Below are 17,535 nucleotides of genomic sequence, written 5' to 3'. Positions count from 1 at the left end.
GCCTGTTCAACAGAAGGTCTTTGGGAGACCTTTAAAATGTTTCCTGAGAAAGAAGAGTGTAGCTCCATTTATCACTAACTTAGGTGATCAATAATTTGTTTCTCGTGGTGAATACACTCACTATTTTGGGAGCAGATTTATGCTCATATTTCTCCTGTTGTGATCCACCTGAAGAAAAAAAATAGACTGCAATTATAGCAGTATTCTTCCAGCAGGTAGTGATTTGATTGTGCTTCTATGGGGTCCCTGTATTCCATTAATGCATTAAATATTTATACCATTATGGTTTTTATTTAAAAATAGTGTTGAAGGCCTATTAGCACATCTTTTTCTGTGTAGTCTGCACTCCATGACTGCTGGAGCATTTGACTTTGTTGATTCTGTTTTGGCTTTTTTTTTCCAAAGAAAAGGTCTTCCTAACATATACACATACTGGTATAACCAGAGTGATAAAAACACTTACTGTAATCTGCTTATTGTTAAATGTTTCCATGTGCTAAAGGATTTCAGGCTCCCTACCAGAACTACTCCCCTTCTGAAATGACTACTAAATGTTCCACTGAGGGGTAGCTGGGTTCTCTATGGAATTTGGTAGATTGCAAAGTCCTGAATTTTTCATCTCTTGCTGTTATATTAGTTTCATTGGTTTTTTTCCCCTTTTATGCAGCTGACTGTATTTGAGCAAAGGATCTCTTGTGTGCAAGGAAGGGGCAAAGGTCAGAGTTAAAAGGAATTAGAGGTGGAGCAAACTGGCAGAGAGGAGATTTTTGGGTGCAGTGGGCCTGAAAGTGGTGTTGGGGGCAGGAAGGCCAGAGAATTCAGCTTATTTGGTATCTCAGATGTTGCAGAGGGGATAACAGCAGCATGGCACAGGGTGTGTGTTGGTTTCTCACTGTTCATCTTAAAAGATTGATTCTCTTATGTTTTAGGATCTACAGCTAGAATATGGTCATGGTCCTCAGTGTGGCTACTTTTTGGGTGCAAATAAGTGAGTAAGCAACTGCATTTTCTGTCTTTAATTCATTCAAGACTATTTTAATATAAAGACTCATTAGCTGAAATAGATGTAGTAAAATAAGTCAAACTTGTTTCTATTAGTTAAAATTCCAAAATCATTTATTTATTTCTAAAATAATACTAACTCTAATGATAGAGAATTGCAGCACTTTGCACTATGAGAGGCTGTATTGACCATATTGTCTTTGTGGTGGTATAAGCTTCCTTTTAAGAGCTGTTATCTTGGTCTACTTGTTTATGGAATATTCTGCATGATAGGTCCCACAGAGCACAATTTTACCCCATCTGGGAACTGCCAGTGCTGCTCTTTGAAATTACTTTATGCCCTTCTTTATCTTGTAGGGCACTAGAACATGCAGTTATAGATGCGTTAAAAAATAAAACTTACTTTTCTTAGTAAGCCCTTTAACTTCATGCTCATACCTTTAATCATCTTGATGTATTAATCATATGAAATAATCCTCCATGTAATTTTCCCTTTGCACACAATTACTTAATTACATTTATGCATGCCAGAATTAGGATGCCTACCTTTGATTTGCTAAATTAAATCATACTAAAAATGCAGAAAACCTAAGCATAGAGCATGCTATTTTTGCAGTCTTTAATTGGGAAAAATCAGTACTCATAATTTTTGAAATACTCTTGTTCCTTAGTCCTGTGATTCTTCTCTGTGTTTTCAGACAAAAACATGAGTATGAAGTCCAGAATGTTACAAAAAATTAACCAGGGAAGAATATTTTATTCCAAGAGTAGTTTCATACTTGAAAGTCTGTTTATTTTGTTTAGTATTAAGATTTTCTTAAGGATTTCTTTTAAATTGGATTAAAGTAACACAGTCCTTGTTTTACAGTAAGAGGAAAAAGGACCATTGCACTTAATGGCAATACATTAATAAGCACACATGAAAGGGTGTTGTGTGAACAATAAATTTTAAAAATTTGCAGCTGTGTTGGTTTTTATATGGATACTGGATGAATATTCTGAAAGTCAGCTGAAATAACATACTTTGAATTATTTACTGAAAGAATCATAGGTGCTTTTGATAATCATGCTTGTGTACCACAATTAAATCATGTTCTTGTTCTTATTTAATGCTGAAGGAGTCTCTTAAAATCAGTTGAAGAAGAACTACATCAGCGGTAATTCTATTTCTTTTTTCTTCTTGTGTTTCAAAAGTAATTAATGCATTGATTTTTTTGTCTGTCCCAACTGCTTCTTGTTTGTCCCTGTGCTTGCTGAGAGCCTGTGAGAGAGGCATAGTTGCCTAGATTGTAGCTGTACTTGAAAGAACAATAATGATTTTTGAAAAGACAGTAAAATTCTATAAAAGAGGTAGATTTTGAGCTCAGAATCTTTCACAACAGTCAAGGTAAATTTAATAGAACTCACTCAACCATAGTACTTTGTTCATTTTCTTAGGGGGCACGTGGCACATTTAGAAGATGATGATGATGCAGACGATGATTCTAAACAGTAAGTCTTTCTTCTAAAAATAAATAAAATCAGATTCTTGAAAAGATGAGTATTTAAAAAAAAAGGCTGAATCACACATTCTGTAACAACTCAGGATTCTTTTTGCAATGGCATTCTTAAAGATAGGTATTTTCATGTTGTTGCTAGATTACATCACCATAAGTCATCTCATTCTGCTGATTGTTATAAATAAGGAGGAGGGGGTAATCGTGTTCCTTGAGTGATACAATTTTCTTTTTATTTTCTATTATGGAACAAAATTTTGGCATCATTATGCTGAGCCAGTAATATATCCAACTACAGTCCTAGTGTGCCTTCTTTATAACTGATAACTATATATTAAAATAAAGCTCATGAAAAGTAGATGAAATATATCTATTACAGGCTTCTCTGATGTTTGAGTTTGTTCTGTCCGTGTTCTCAACTAGGGGGATGTTTGTATGGGTGCTTGGTTTTTGTAATAGAGCTGACTTCCTTTACTCAGAGAGAGCAAATGTTACAGAGAGAGCACCTGTGACTGCAAAGGCATGTGTCAAATTAATGATGTTCATATTAAATCCCACTGGTATAAATATTCTTGGGCTCCATTTGATTATAGATGAGAGCTGAAACAATTTAAAAAGCAAAACCAGTACATATAGATTTGCATTCCTAAAGAAATCTGGTGTAAAGACCAAAAGGAATTATGTCACTGAGACATAATTTTTGTTTGCTTTCTGTTAATGGGTAATTTGGAAAGCTGTTGCTTCATACAAGAAACCTTTAAAGCATGTGTTATCTATTGCTGGCATCTCTCTCTTGCAGAGAACCAAACTATAACCTCTCTTTTTTTTTTTTTTCTTTTTTGAGTCATTTTACTGCTTTTGTGAACCACCTCAGCTTGGTTCCTCTATCCATATGAACCTCTGGATGTTTTTTTGTGTACAGCTCTGTGTCTGTTCATTTTTGTTTAATGTTTCTTTTACCCCCCACACTTCTTGCTCTATTTGCAGCCAGTACCATCAATTCAGTAATGTTCCAGGGCTTGGAACCTCTTGATCCCTGCTGTCTTGAAGTGCTAGCACTGATTTCTTTGAGTGCTTTGAGATCCTTGTTCCTTGCCTGAGCTCCATCAGAACTTTCAAACAGCATTGGCTTCAGCTGCTTATGTGGCTGTTGTGTTTGTGTAGATTTTCTTTTTTACGTTAGGCAAGAAAGAACCTGAGATAGCTTCTGGAGAGGTTCTAATTCATCTGACCCTGGGACCAGTAGTCACTGATGGTCTTCCAGAATTGTCTTGGTACTGTTTGTTTCTTCTGATGTATCATCCTAAGTACTTTTGCCCTACAGAGAGGGTCTGACAGTGTATAAAAGCTTGAATCCCTCAACCTTGGATCAGACAAATTCTGCATCTGTGCCTTTCTCTTGATATCTGCTGGAGCCCAAAGATCTGCTGCAATTATTGGTTCATCTGCTGCAATTATTGGTTCATCTGCCTGGTCTTGAATATCTTTCTGTGGAATCCACTGAAGATTCAAGGCTTTGGTTTGATCTATATTCCGTGAGGTGGAGCTGCAGTTGAGGAGCACATGTGACATCAGTTACTTCTCCCTTCAGATCCAGAACAAAGCCAGTGAATCCAGTGTACCTCTTCCAGCCCAAACTGGTGCCACTGAATGAAATCGAGTGATAGTAGCAGCAGAGAATCCATGTTTCAGAGAACAATGTAAAGTTATAACTCTTCATTTAATAATTTTGATTGTTTTGATATTTCAGTTTCTCTCATGTGCAGCAAGGCTGCCAATACTTGAATTTCCTGGTTATGGAAAGCAGCAATTACTGGGGCACTGCCCTGCATGAATAGCAGTGACAAACTGCACCTAAACCCTCTTGTTGAGACAAGGGCACACAGTCCTTTGTACACACATCTGTCACATGCATGCTAGATTGTTGCCTTTTTGCTTTCTTTGGCTGCCCAGTAGCATTGGTTGTCTGAAGTGCAGGAAGACTACAAAAGAAATGGAAATGGAGCTTGAACCTTCATGATTGAGGACTTAAACTTGGCCCAATATTACTAAGAGAAGATAATTTCTTCCACCAAAGCAGCTGTAATGCATGACACAGGGAAACTTGTTCTCAAAATCCCCTTCCAGCTTCTCTGAAATACAAACAACAGATAAGATGCCAGGATAGAAACTTCTGGAAAGAATGAAGCCAAGGAGACAGGTTGTTGGCCTATAAACAAACAGGCAGATATCTTACTACCTTGAACATAATTTAAAAATAAGGAAAGTACTATGGGAGAATGTCAGGTTTCCTAGTTTATTTAGTGGAAATACTTTTATGTTCCTGAAAGAGTAGGAAACAGGACGGTGGAACCAGTTTTTAATTGGTTTTAAAAACATGTAAAATTTTAGAGTTTAGTGTTTTCTTTTTAAATGCAGCATATTTTTTAAACCACAGAGCCAGGAGGGAAAGAATGCTTGTGATGCTTCAGCTATGTTGTTTTCTGATAATATCTTGTACTGTTGGATCAAACTGCTCTAGCATGAAAAGTTGTCTTTCCCAAGATTTCCCTAAAAAAAGAGACTCATCAACCAAAAATCAACCACCAACCTAAACATGAGGGTAGCTGTCTGCTGCAGATGGATTTTACTTTTATGTATAAGGCTGTTTTAAGTCATCAGTGTAAATTTTCCAGGGAATGGTCTTCAATAGTCTTCTTGTAACTCCCCTTCAGCATACTGATACCCTTAACTTTCTCCTCTTAACAGAGCAAATGTCAGGCTTCTTCTGTTTCTTCCTACTTTGTTCTGCACAAGTTTGTGCATCTTCAACAAATCAGTTCATGACACTCTGCTCTCTGGAGGGGAACATGTGATCCTTGTTTTTATATAGTATCTGAGGTATAACAAAATGTTTGAAAGTATTTCTGATGCAGTTACTTGGATATAATAGTGCTCTTGACAAGTTAATGGTATTTATTTGTATGGCATTTATAAAATCCTGTCTCTTCTTGAAGACTGCTATTTGAGTTTTCTCTCTGTTTTGTTTTGTTTCTTTTCTTTATAGTGCTACTATGAAACCTAAAGTGCCACCTCCTTTACCACCAAAGGTGAGTGAGGGGGATTTTGTTGCTCACCAGAAAAATGCACTTTAAATAAACAAATAAATGGAGAATATTTAAATTACTGTATTGGTGGCTCTTTACTTGTGAAAATTTCAGAATCAAAATGCTGCATGTAGGGCTTTTTCCTCATTGATGAGTGGCATGGGTGCTTTGAATCTTTTTTGATTATGTTTTGTTTATTACTATGTCTCTTCCAGCCTAAATCCATATTTATCCCCCAAGAAACTTATTCTTCTGAAAATGAAAACCAAGGCACAATCAAGAGATGCCCAACATCAGAGAGTCCAGCAAAATCTACATCTCATGTTCCACCCAGACCACCACCTCCTCGGTTACCTCCACAGAAATCTAATCCTTTAGGTAATAAACGTGACCCCAAGGAGTATACCAGTATTTCTTAAATAATGTAATGGGATTTTATTTCTGTATTCTTAGCTGTGCACACATTAAAAGATATTGAGGTAATTTTTCTATGGTGGGCAAGTAACAGAAAGTGCATGAAAGCCAAAAGTCATGAAAAAAAGCATGCTTTAACTCTTAAAAGGGTCAAATGTGCCTTCTGTCCAAGCCACTGACACAATTCCTGCTGATGCCATTGGTGACACAATTGCTTTCCTAAGCAACAGGCTTATATAATGTAGAGTATCAAGACTGGTAAATTATGTTTGTAGGTTTCAGGTTTAGTGTGTCAGCTGTTATTTGTCATGTCAAGAACAGAGTTCTGCTTTCAAAGTCTGCTTTTGTAATGAACTGGGCTGGGGAGTATAGGAGGTAATTGTGTTTGTTTATTGTCTGCTCAGACTGTTCATTTTATGCCTTTGTCAGTCTGATGCCATGAGAGCTGTCTTGGACTGGCTTCTCTTAAGCAAGCTCAATGTCTGCCTCTCAGTTGTTACTTTGGTAGCTTTTCCTTGCTTCATACTTAGTACTGCTGTTGCTCTCTTAAAGATTTGACTCTAACAAGTCTGTGATTCTAAGGAATCAATAATTGAAGTGTTAACTACTGGCAAGTGTTTCTTTAGGTATGGTCAACACATTTTCCCTCGTAACTGTGACTGCATCCCTTTCTGTGCTCCTGTTAGAGTTGTTAGATTTGAGTTATTATGTTAGAGTTGTTACATTAAATACCAAAAGTCATGGACTGAGATTGAATGTGGCTTGATGGATATGTGCAGATGTAAGAACATGTATGCTTCAGAAATAAATTAGGGTATTTTACACTATACTGTATATAGTATATGTTCTGACTTAATTGGAAATTCTGGCCCACTTAAAGAGTTTTGAGGCTAGATTACTCTTTGAGGTGAAGGCAGAGGAACACATTCTTAACAATGAATCTTTCTAGGTAATGGAGTCACTTCTGTGCAATTAAATGGTGAAAGAGAGGATTTGCCACATCAACAGAATGAAGCTAGAGACACTAACTTTTCAAGGAAAGAAAAGAAGGAAATACTGGTAGGTATTTAAGCTTCTGGGTGTCCTTTTAGAGTTGTCATTACTTTACTACATGTGCAAGGAAAAGGAGCAGGTGTGCTCTTTACTATGGAAGTTATGCTGGATGGCATCTTGTTTACTTTGAATCAAAACACAGTTTTCCTTGATTGTCTAGTTGTGATACAGCCTTAGTCTGAAGATTGTCAGTGTTTAATTTTCCTCAGAAACAAACATCATATTGTCAGTGTTTAATTTTCCTCAGAAACAAACATCATCACAAATTTATGCAATTTTCCTGGTCTTTCACAACACCTGAGAGACATAATGAGTGCCATGTCTTGTGCTGTACTGAGCAATGACTGTTTAAGCAAACAGGGAAATGAGGGAATGGAATATGCTGTAGTTAGACTAGATGAAATGTGACATGAGACTCCCCTCTTTGAGGGCTCCTTCCAAGTGTGAGTCTGGAAATGTAATTTTTTTTGTGAGAAGTGAAGAGGAAATAGACTAGAAGCATGATGATAAGTCTTTGTTTAGTTTTAAGGAAGTGTCAGTAATACTGGCAATACTTCAAAAAATAGGGTTACCTGGACAGCTTTGAACTTGTCATTTGAAATTGTGTGTTAGAAGTTTACCTGTAAAAGAGGTTTGTTCAGAAGCTTGTTTGTGCTAGGAGAGATTGATACTGACCAGGAAAGTGCATGTAGCACTGAGTGGTAACATTTAATGCTGTAATACTGTAAGAGTTGAGCAATTGTTACAATATTGCTTAAATTCTCTGGTACTGGAAATGGCATTCTTACAGGCACCCCTGTAGTGTGAAAATGTTGCGTAAGACTGTGCAAACATTCAATGAGCAGGTATTAGGGAATCACAGTGGAGATTTTAATGAAAAGAAAATTATGCTGAATGTTTGTGGTTATGCTGTGTGTGGGGAGCGAATATACATGGTCAAGCATAGTGTGCATGTGAGTGTAAACATACTTTTAAACTTTATTTTCTAGAAACCAATTAGTAATGGCCTTCCTCCCACACCTAAAGTACATGTGAGTATTGCTGAGTCACACAAATGCATGTAGGGGGCAGGGTGAAAGAGCACATTTTTGGAATGTTTGTAGTATTTGCTTTTTTACTTAAAAAACCTAATATGACTTAGCAATGCTAAGCCAGTGGTATGACTCTTAACCTTTTGCTACTACTTGAAGTAAAAATAATCCTTTTGGGAAGGTCACATTTTAATTTTTCATATGTATGTATTTAATATTTTTACTTCTACAGATGGGTGCTTGCTTTTCAAAGGTTTTCAATGGCTGTCCATTAAAAATTCATTGTGCAACATCTTGGATAAATCCAGATACAAGAGGTACTATATGATGAGTATTTTACCCATTTTGTCCTCTCCTTGAATTTCAAGAGTGCTTAGAAGATCAGCAGACATATATTCATATAAGACAGACATATATTCATATATTTAAAACAGACATATATTCATATAAGCAGGAGTCATTCTTTAATTATGCCACTGCTATCTAAAGGTGTGTTGTTTTTAAATATATTGGATGAAGTTTTTTGCTTTGATTAAAAAGAATAAATTACATATTGAAGTTAAAGATTCTTCTCAACATTTTAGTCCAAAAGAAGACAATCCTAATTTATCTGTAAAAAATCTGACTTTTGGAGGTCTTAGCTGAGATGGATTTCTTAGCTGAGATCTTTCTGGCCCTGCAGGATTCTCCAGCTGGTTTTTGCATGAATTTTAGTGCTTTAATATCTAGCCTGATAAAAGGGGTAATTGGTAATATTGTACTCACTTTGCCTTCTGTTACACCCTTTGATTGTAAGCTTTGTACACATACTTGTGAGCTGGTCAGCAAGAAAATATTTGGATTTTTTTAGAAACTGGAATTAGGGAAGGGTAAATCCTTAGGAGTTGACATCATCTCATAGGAGATGTCTGCCTTGTTTGCATGCCTATGTACAATCCAGGGATTTGATTATGTTCAAGAGGTGAGACACCCACAGGCTACTGAGAAAATGTTCAAGTCACTACTGCTGTAGAAGTACTCTCAAAGAAGTCAATGGATATTTCCATAATATATGGAAATGTCTAAGTAAGATATGCTGAAATTATTCACATGATCTCCTGCTTGTGGTTGAATTGCCTTTTTTTTTTAAATTTCAGTTATTACTCAAAAAACCTTCTGAACTTTCCTAATGACTTAAAACAGCCCCATTCATAATTTAAATCTTCCTTATCAGGATTAATTTTCCATGCTTTCAGACACCATAACTATTATAGTTTGATTTGTTTCCATTTTCAATGTAGACATTGCCTTTTGGTAAAGGTGTACACGTCTTCCTGAATCAATATTTATACCTCTTTTGGTTGTGTTTGCAGATCAGTACTTGATATTTGGAGCAGAAGAAGGTATTTACACACTGAACCTCAATGAACTTCATGAAACATCAATGGAGCAGGTATATTTCTGGTTTAAAAAAAAATCACATTTTTAACCCCTCAGATTAATGTTTCATAAACCTTGTAAAAATGGTCTTTACTATATTTACATGGGCACTGGCTACACTGAGAATTACCTTAAATATTTGCTGTTGAGGATACTTTTCAGTCATGTTTGTGTTTGTAGGCTGAGCAGTGTTTATATAGGAGATCTTCATCTATTCTGTGTTTTGAACCTCATTATAGTGCCTTGTTCTGCAGTTAAATGATTAGGTAAATAGTATGGAATTTTCCTGGTGCATTTTGGATGAAAGTTTGTATTTTCCTTAAAACTTCATTACAATGCAGAATTTTTGCAACAAACATTGTGATTCAGCCACAGGGAAGAAAGGAGATCCTTTATTCACAGGAGTCCATTCTTGTGGTCTTAAAAGCAGCTTTGCTGATGATACTCAGCTTACTGAATTCCACCTAAAGCTCTGTCTTTGCAAAGTCGTACAAGAAGTAATTTTTTTTAAAGGGTTGCTGGGGAGGAGATAATGCAAGTTGCAGGCCTTTCTGTATTCTCCATCTCTTTTGTTACTCTCTAAGAGACTTGTTTCTTTCCTGCCTTCTCCCTGCCATAGGGAGCTGTGCACCTGCCATCAAGATGGAGGAATTTGCAAGGACAGCCTTCACACTGTAGCTAGAGGCACTGGTGTTTGTTCATCCTCCATGGGCCCAGACATTTTAGAGGTGTCTGTTTTGTTGAGAGGGAGGCCTAGTTGAACTGAGCTCAATGTAACCCATAATCATACTGGTGCTCGAGTTACCTGATTTAAACTTAGCTCAGGTGCCACTCTGCTGCTGCACTGCAGTTGTAACAATTACCCTGAGAAAGATCACTAATGTAATAATAATTTTTATAGGCCAAGCAGACCAAGGAAGGGTTTGGATTTTTTCTTTACTTGTTTGGGGTTTGGTTTTGGTTTGGTTTAACTGGCAAGGAAGGAGAGGAGCTGTAATGAAAATCGTGTAGTGTGTTGCCTAGTGAGCTGTCAGGGAAATGTTTTAATAAGCACTCAGAGAAAAGAAGAAATGCTTGCTAATGCAGCCAGTTGTATGTGGAACAAGGAATGAGTGACAGGTCAATTAACCTGCTAATTTGAAGAATTGCTGTTCTTTAATCCTCAGGTCCAAACCTATTGAGTCACAATATGCTCATGTACCTACAGAAGGTCAATCAACCTTGCATGTTAAATTTTGATACAAGCAGTGTGGTAGATTATTACCATAGGTGTTTCTTACAGTGTGTTTAGGTTGTGAGAAGACTTCAGGAATAGAAGTGCACCCTCTGTGCTAACCATTTATTGCATCATTATTTATGATAACAGTCAGTAGGGCTTTAATAGCATTTCCAAGTTTTGTGTTTTATGTCATTGTTTACTCTCACTCTGATACAACTCAGCATAAAAGCAAAAGTACTGTCCTTGATTATTTTTCTCTGTATTTCACTTCACCAGTGGACAAAGGAGACATAATACACATTTCCAGGAGTTAGAATAGCTTCAAGGTTAATATTTTATGCTTTTTTTTGGAAGAGTTGTGTTTTGTTTTCTTTTGTGGTTGATTTTTTTTTAAAAGGAAAATAGTTGTTCTCCTGAGTGATTGATCTAGCCCAGTAGTCTCTGTCCTAAAGTGGCAGTGGGAAGTGTCAATGAGCTTGGTCTCCACTAGAGTCATTGAATCAGGGATGTTAGAAGATCCCTGCCTATTTTTTGTCCCCTTTTGGACCTCTTGAACATGAGTATGTCTAATCCCTTCTTTGTGTTGGTACTTTCCACCTCCATGACATCTTGTGTTAGTAAGTTCCAGAATTAGGTGAGAGGAAGAAAAAAGTGGTTGTGGGATTTTGGGGTTTTTTTAAGGGATGTCTTGTTGCTTTCAACCCCATCTCTTCAGGAATTGCGGGATTTGACAAAAAAACAGCTCCACCTTGAAAATTTGTTGCACTCATTCATCATTTAAGGGAAATGTGTGATCATGCAGGTAAAGGTGAAGAATCCCTTCAAAGTGCCAGTTTTAATTGTTTCAAGAGATTTGGACTGTCACAGGCTTCAGAATGGCATGGTTTGTTTAGAACAGGGTTTGTTGACCACGCTTGGTTTACTGAAGTTTGTTATTGAGCTTTTCTTTTTTGAAGGAGAAAATTCAGTGTTTTTTGAATTTTTTGGAAAAGGGTTGATTGATCTTTATAATGACATCTTATGGAATATAATATACCTGAAGACTTGAGTATAAAATGTGCTAATTCTCTAAATGTTAATTCATATATTAAATATAGTATGTGTGCCTAAGATTTACTCTGAATTAACTCTGGAATCCAGGTAAACATTACTTGGCTTAAACTTACTTCTGCTGCAAAAAGCAAGTCAATATTAGCTTTGTCCTGTCATCTAAGCAGATACTAAATGATAGTTGTCTTGTGTATGTCAAATTCAATGCTACTTCTTTGTTTTTCCTTCCATTTATCAGCTATTTCCTCGAAGATGTACCTGGTTATATGTCATGAACAATTGTTTGTTATCAATATCTGGTAAGTTACTGTGCTATCTTTCAGTGGTAGCGCTGGTAAACACTTGGTTTCGTATTTGAAGTGTGGTTTGTTTTCTAATTGCCAGGTAAAGCTTCTCAGCTTTATTCCCATAATCTACCAGGACTCTTTGATTATGCAAGGCAAATGCAAAAGTTACCTGTTGCTATTCCAGCACATAAACTCCCTGACCGAATACTTCCCAGGTAAATACACATCATCGGATATATCAAAATATCTTATCTCTGGGAGTTCAGGAGATGCTTGTGAAGCTCTGGGAACACCAAATAGTGGGGGGCTCTGTTCACAGATTGCAGTGAATGACTCATGTGCATTAATCAGAGTGTTGAGCCCTACATTTACACGGATCAGGATGTGAATTACTCTTGTTAGAGAAATGCATTTTGGTACACCTTACCTTCTGGTTATGAAGGTTTCTTGTTTCTGGGTGTAGCTCTTTTCAGGTATAGTCTAGTGTGGTAGATCCTGCTTGTATTTGATGCTGAACAAAAGCTTTGGCCGTGCCCCTCCTGGCTGCTGCAGAAAGTAACCCTGTCCTGTCCAGAACCAGGACACTGCCAAACAAGCCTTAGTAGTAGCCCATTCAAATCCCAGCAGAAGCAGGTAGTAATATGAATTTAGTTTGCAAAAAAATCTTTGATTTTTAAAGTGCATAGTGACACACTGGTTCTTCTAATAGAATAGGATTTCTGTTAGGAAATTGTATTATAGAAAATTTGATTCTCTGCCACCTTTGGTTCTATTAAAGGCCTATTAACATGTAATGCTTGGGTTCAGGAAAGGCTTCTTCTTGTTCAGTTACCTGCAAATATAATGGTGTAACACTTGTCTGAAAATTATGTTCTTCCTAGAGGGGAAATTCTAAATAACTAAGAGATAATTTGTGCTTTGAATTGTTACTTTCTGTGTACATGCACTATTGTTCTGCTCCTCTCTTCCAAATTTGACTTTGGTGGGTGACTTTGACTTGAGGACTGAATCGGCAGTGGACTAATAACCATAATTACCTTAAGGATCATGCTAGGAAAACCATACTAGATTCTTCCTGGAATGGTACCTCACCTAAGTTGCAGAGGACTCAGAAAATTTCTTGTCCAGTCATGTCACTTCCCAGGAAAAATGTAGCACAACCTGAATGTGCGTGCCAAGGCAGTCATTCAAAGGCAGGAAAGATTAATTTAAATAATGTGTTTTCCTGTTTTATCTCTGATTATAGGGTGTCAGGGTAGCCACATTTAGCCAGGCAGAAGACAGACATTTGAAGTATGTAGGAGAGAATGTAATTTTTCCTACTAGACCATAAAGTGTATTCTTAAACAAGTTTCTGGATACTGTGATGGTGAGTGCTACATGCAAAATGGTAAAAGCAGAGGTTTGGTAGAAAAAAGGCAAAGAAAAATTGAACTTGAAGTAATTTGTGAGGTTTATATATTCATTTGCAAAATGTTCTAACCTCAGTTTATGATACTTGGTAGGCAGACATTCAGTAGCAGAAAATATGTCAGGGATAAGTCTCCTTTCCAGCTTCTTTCCCTGGAGTGTCCTTGAGCAGCTCCTTTCAAACCTTCCATGACTTGTTCCAATGAAAATTTGTGGCCAGTACTCAGTTTTCATGCTGTTCAGTCCTTTTGCATTATCAGTCACTTCTGGATAGTTCCATTTGAAATGTTACACAACTGTTTTCTCAGTTCATAGCTTTGAGTGCAGCATCTGTCTATCAATCTATTTATTCCCATCTTTTCTACAGTATCAGATTACCTATTTTTATTGTTAAGAGTACTGTGGCCAGTCTCAATAGTGCCTGTTGTCTTCTGATGCATGTAGAAACTCTGAGTCCTGTTACCAGGAAATAACATTTTGGCTTATCTGATAAATTTTCACATTGTTGTTTCCATGCTTTCACAAGAAATATTAAACTTGTATTTTTTTAGTTTTTTGATGTAGCAGATGTTTTTCTATCAGTGTATGTCTAAAAAGAAAATTCACTCAATTATTTCAGTTGATCAATAATTTTGTGTTTATCTTTTGTAGGAAGTTTGCAGTATCTACGAAAATTCCTGACACTAAATGGTGTCAAAAGTGTTGTGTTGGTAAGTGAAGATCTGGAGAATAAATGTGAAGGGGCAGCACAAATGGTGGCAATATTAAGATTATTGAGTCAAGTGTAGGAGGTAAAGGGAGAAGAGACTTTTGTCATTGTTATGAAGCTGTGGTGAGCTCATTCAAGTTAGTCCTTGGGTTTGAGCAGTAGAAACTTTCCCATTTAGCTCTTTAGATTTAAAGACAATTTACAAGAAATGCAGAGAACCAGAATGATGTCAAAATTCAAACCATTTCTCAAGCAGAACCTAATCTCCATGGATGGAGAAACTTAGAGAAGTTGCCATCATGATTAAGTCACCTGCATTCCTAGCAGAAGTTTCAGTTATCAATATTGGGGAGTAAAAAGCAAAAGAGTATTTTTAATTCTTTGAGGACAGTGTTGTCTCTGAAACCTTTATAAAAAGTGTTTAATAATGTGCCAGCTACCAAAGTCTCAAAGCTGCACTGCGTTAAGACATGTTCTAAAAGGGAGGCAGATAGATTAAAAAAACCCAAACCAATGAGATAGTTAATGAATGCTGCAGGGAACACTCATGGCATAACAGGGGTGAAGTGACAGGGGTCAGAGGATGTAAAAACTCTGACTTTCTGACAGAAAAAATAATTTTGGAAGTCCCTGTGTTTCTAGGTTCATAAAATAAGAAGCCTTGTGGTGTGCTCCTTTGTGATTCTGTGATTGCTGTCCTGCCAGGCACAGAATTTAACAGGGGTGCTGTGGTACTTGACATTATGAGGGGAGTCTTCATATTCAGAGATAGCTCGGCCTCCTAAGCCTGGAGCCCTTTGTGCATGATAGGTATGAGTGATAATTTGTGAACACAGCAAGGGTGGCTCTAAGAGTCTTAATTTTTGTGACTTGAGTCTCCGGTCCTGCTGGCACATAAATCTGCTTTTGGCCTTGGGGCAGCAGGAGTGCCACAGGAGGCAGAAAAAGACAAGAACTTCTGGTCTTCTTTCTGCACCTTACAGGTGTTGGTGATTGTTTTGTGGTTTCTGTTGCTGAGTTCAGCCTTACTCAGGGTCACACCAAGCATTATTTATTGCACTTTGCAGTCAGTCTGATGTTGAGTGAGAACTTGGATTAATGAAATAAAGCACTGATGTTTAAGGTGCCAAGGGGTTGCCAAGGGATAAGTTTCTGTGGCAATAAGGTAGTGTGAGCATATTTAACTTCTGTGATAGTTCTGGATTGTAGAAGCTTGTTATCTAAATGGTGTTGTTTATTGCCTGATGGCCCACAGTCACTTTGCTGCACAGTAAAATCTAGTCTTTAGATGTATTTGTACAAAGTGCAAAATAACATTTGTTTGTCTTAAAGGAAATGTTGGCAGCGCTTAAGGAGTGAAATTTTGTCAGTGTTGTAGAATTGAAGTTGTGAAACTTCACAGGGCCCAATTTTGCAACTTTATTGTTCTCTGCCAGTTTTTAATTGAGTTCTGACAATGGAAGAGCAACACTTCCTGCTTTTCTATTGTTCTTCAGTTTCAACTGGATTTCCTGATGTCTAGAATTGTTCGTCAGAATTACAGAGCTCCTGGATTTCACGCTGGCTGTGATAGTGCTTGAAAGGCAGCTGAACTGTTCGCTGCCTGCTAGGTAACTGTGTGTTGTAGAAAAAGCCATTCTTTAACAGCTTGCTTGTGGTGATTTTGAGATAGCTTAGGCAAACCAACACAGGAGACCCAAGGCACTCCAAATGTGTATGCAATCAGCTACTTTTTAAATATATAAAAGATTAGAGTGAGGGTAGTGAGTATTTTCCAAAAGTAAAGTGACTGTTACATAGTTGAAAATTGTTTATAATTTGCATGTGCTTAGTACACTAATATTCTCTATCCTTTCTTGGCAGTGAGAAATCCCTACACAGGCCACAAGTACCTTTGTGGAGCACTACAGTCTAGCATTGTTTTGTTAGAATGGGTTGAACCAATGCAAAAATTTATGTTAATCAAGGTAAAATTATAATTACTCTCATGTTGTCTTCTAGTTATCTTGTAGTGACTTGTTAAGAATAAGTATTAGCCATTTCTTGATTTATTAGACTTTTCACTTGGCTTCTGTTATATTATATTGAAAATAACTATTTAAATGTGTCATGTATTAACTGACTCAAACTAAATGTTCATGTTTTTGGGGTGCACTTCAGTTAGAGAACCAAGCCCTTTTCTCTGTGAACATTGCCCTTCAGTTGCACAACAGAAAACTGAGGCTGTCAGGCTGAGACATGGGTTAACAGTGGGCTTGCTCCTATATTAGAGAGAAAGTGACCATTTATTCTATGTTTTTGGACCCTGAGGTGCTCAGAAATGCTTGTTATCTCCCCATCTGACATCACCTGAAGAGACAGAGCCAGGATGGGCCCATGTTTATAAAAAGGCAGCTGCTATAACTTGATCAGCCTGGAAGAGGAGGCTTAGAGGCTCAGTAGCCAGAGAGAGCAGTGATGAGCACTCTTGTTGTCCATGGGCAGCTGCAAAGGATACACATGATAAAGACATGCTATTTTATTTTGACTGAATTGGCATGAGATGCTCCAAGCTTCTTAACTCAGGCCTTTTGTATTTACCAATTCCTGTTATCTGAAGAAGTAAACCTAACATTACAAAGTATGTCACAAAATTTACCATACAGTTTGAATACCTAATAGCAACTCAGACTACATTTGTTTCCCTTCTAATATCTATTTTTGCTTATTCATCTAGCACATAGATTTTCCTGTACCTTGTCCACTGAGATTGTTTGAAATGCTGGTAGTCCCTGAGCAGGAATTCCCTTTAGTTTGTGTTGGTGTCAGTAGAGGAAGAGACTTCAACCAGGTGGTGAAGTTTGAGACTGTCAACCCAAATTCTACCTCTTCGTGGTTTACAGAAACAGGTTTGTGTGCTGTTGTCATTGCATTCCAAAATGTTCTTTGCTCTTCTCTTACAGCTGAAGCACTAAAAGGCAGGCTTCTCTAAGGAAGTAAATGGTTAAATCATTAAGACTGAGTGCAAGTTCTCTGCTTAAAGGAAGAACATCTGGTTGAACCTGCTTGCACATGCACTTCTTTTTTTTATGTTTCTCTTTGTTGAACTGATTGGATTCCTTGAGATTTTTGGTATAGCAGAGGATAGAGTTATAGTTTCTTGCATTTCCATATATTAGGCAGCACTTTATTACCCCCTGTGCTGTTTGTGCTCTACCCTGGCACCATGACTTCTGTTTATTTAATATGTTTTAGTAAAATTGCATTCTGAGCAATTCCTTTTGACATCTCTGGAAGATGTATTTTGGCTCTCCTACAATGTGTCACTATGGGTAGAAATGGTGTTGTCACCTCCTGCTGAGATAGAGCATTCTTCTGGT

The 17,535-nt window shown here is 37.2% G+C and overlaps 1 protein-coding gene across 3 annotated transcripts in view; it reads left to right on the top strand.

Annotated features, from left to right (window-relative positions):
* The window catches only part of MAP4K3 (mitogen-activated protein kinase kinase kinase kinase 3), a 65,628-nt gene that overhangs the window by 38,466 nt on the left and 9,627 nt on the right, over positions 1 to 17,535 (top strand). For 2 of the 3 annotated variants that reach the window (XM_036379816.2, XM_036379814.2), the window contains 14 exons: positions 930 to 988; positions 2,121 to 2,159; positions 2,440 to 2,493; positions 5,545 to 5,587; positions 5,800 to 5,962; positions 6,948 to 7,057; positions 8,041 to 8,082; positions 8,315 to 8,399; positions 9,435 to 9,514; positions 12,009 to 12,069; positions 12,155 to 12,272; positions 14,119 to 14,177; positions 16,040 to 16,143; positions 16,893 to 17,064. In XM_036379816.2, the coding sequence (XP_036235709.1) occupies positions 930 to 988; positions 2,121 to 2,159; positions 2,440 to 2,493; positions 5,545 to 5,587; positions 5,800 to 5,962; positions 6,948 to 7,057; positions 8,041 to 8,082; positions 8,315 to 8,399; positions 9,435 to 9,514; positions 12,009 to 12,069; positions 12,155 to 12,272; positions 14,119 to 14,177; positions 16,040 to 16,143; positions 16,893 to 17,064 (1,189 nt within the window). The remainder of the gene's footprint in view (positions 1 to 929; positions 989 to 2,120; positions 2,160 to 2,439; positions 2,494 to 5,544; positions 5,588 to 5,799; positions 5,963 to 6,947; positions 7,058 to 8,040; positions 8,083 to 8,314; positions 8,400 to 9,434; positions 9,515 to 12,008; positions 12,070 to 12,154; positions 12,273 to 14,118; positions 14,178 to 16,039; positions 16,144 to 16,892; positions 17,065 to 17,535) is intronic. The other variant, XM_036379815.2, reaches the window with a different exon arrangement.

The sequence above is a fragment of the Molothrus ater genome, chromosome 3, assembly GCF_012460135.2.
Source record: "Molothrus ater isolate BHLD 08-10-18 breed brown headed cowbird chromosome 3, BPBGC_Mater_1.1, whole genome shotgun sequence".
NCBI lineage: Eukaryota > Metazoa > Chordata > Aves > Passeriformes > Icteridae > Molothrus > Molothrus ater.
This window is presented reverse-complemented; position numbering and strand designations above follow the sequence as displayed.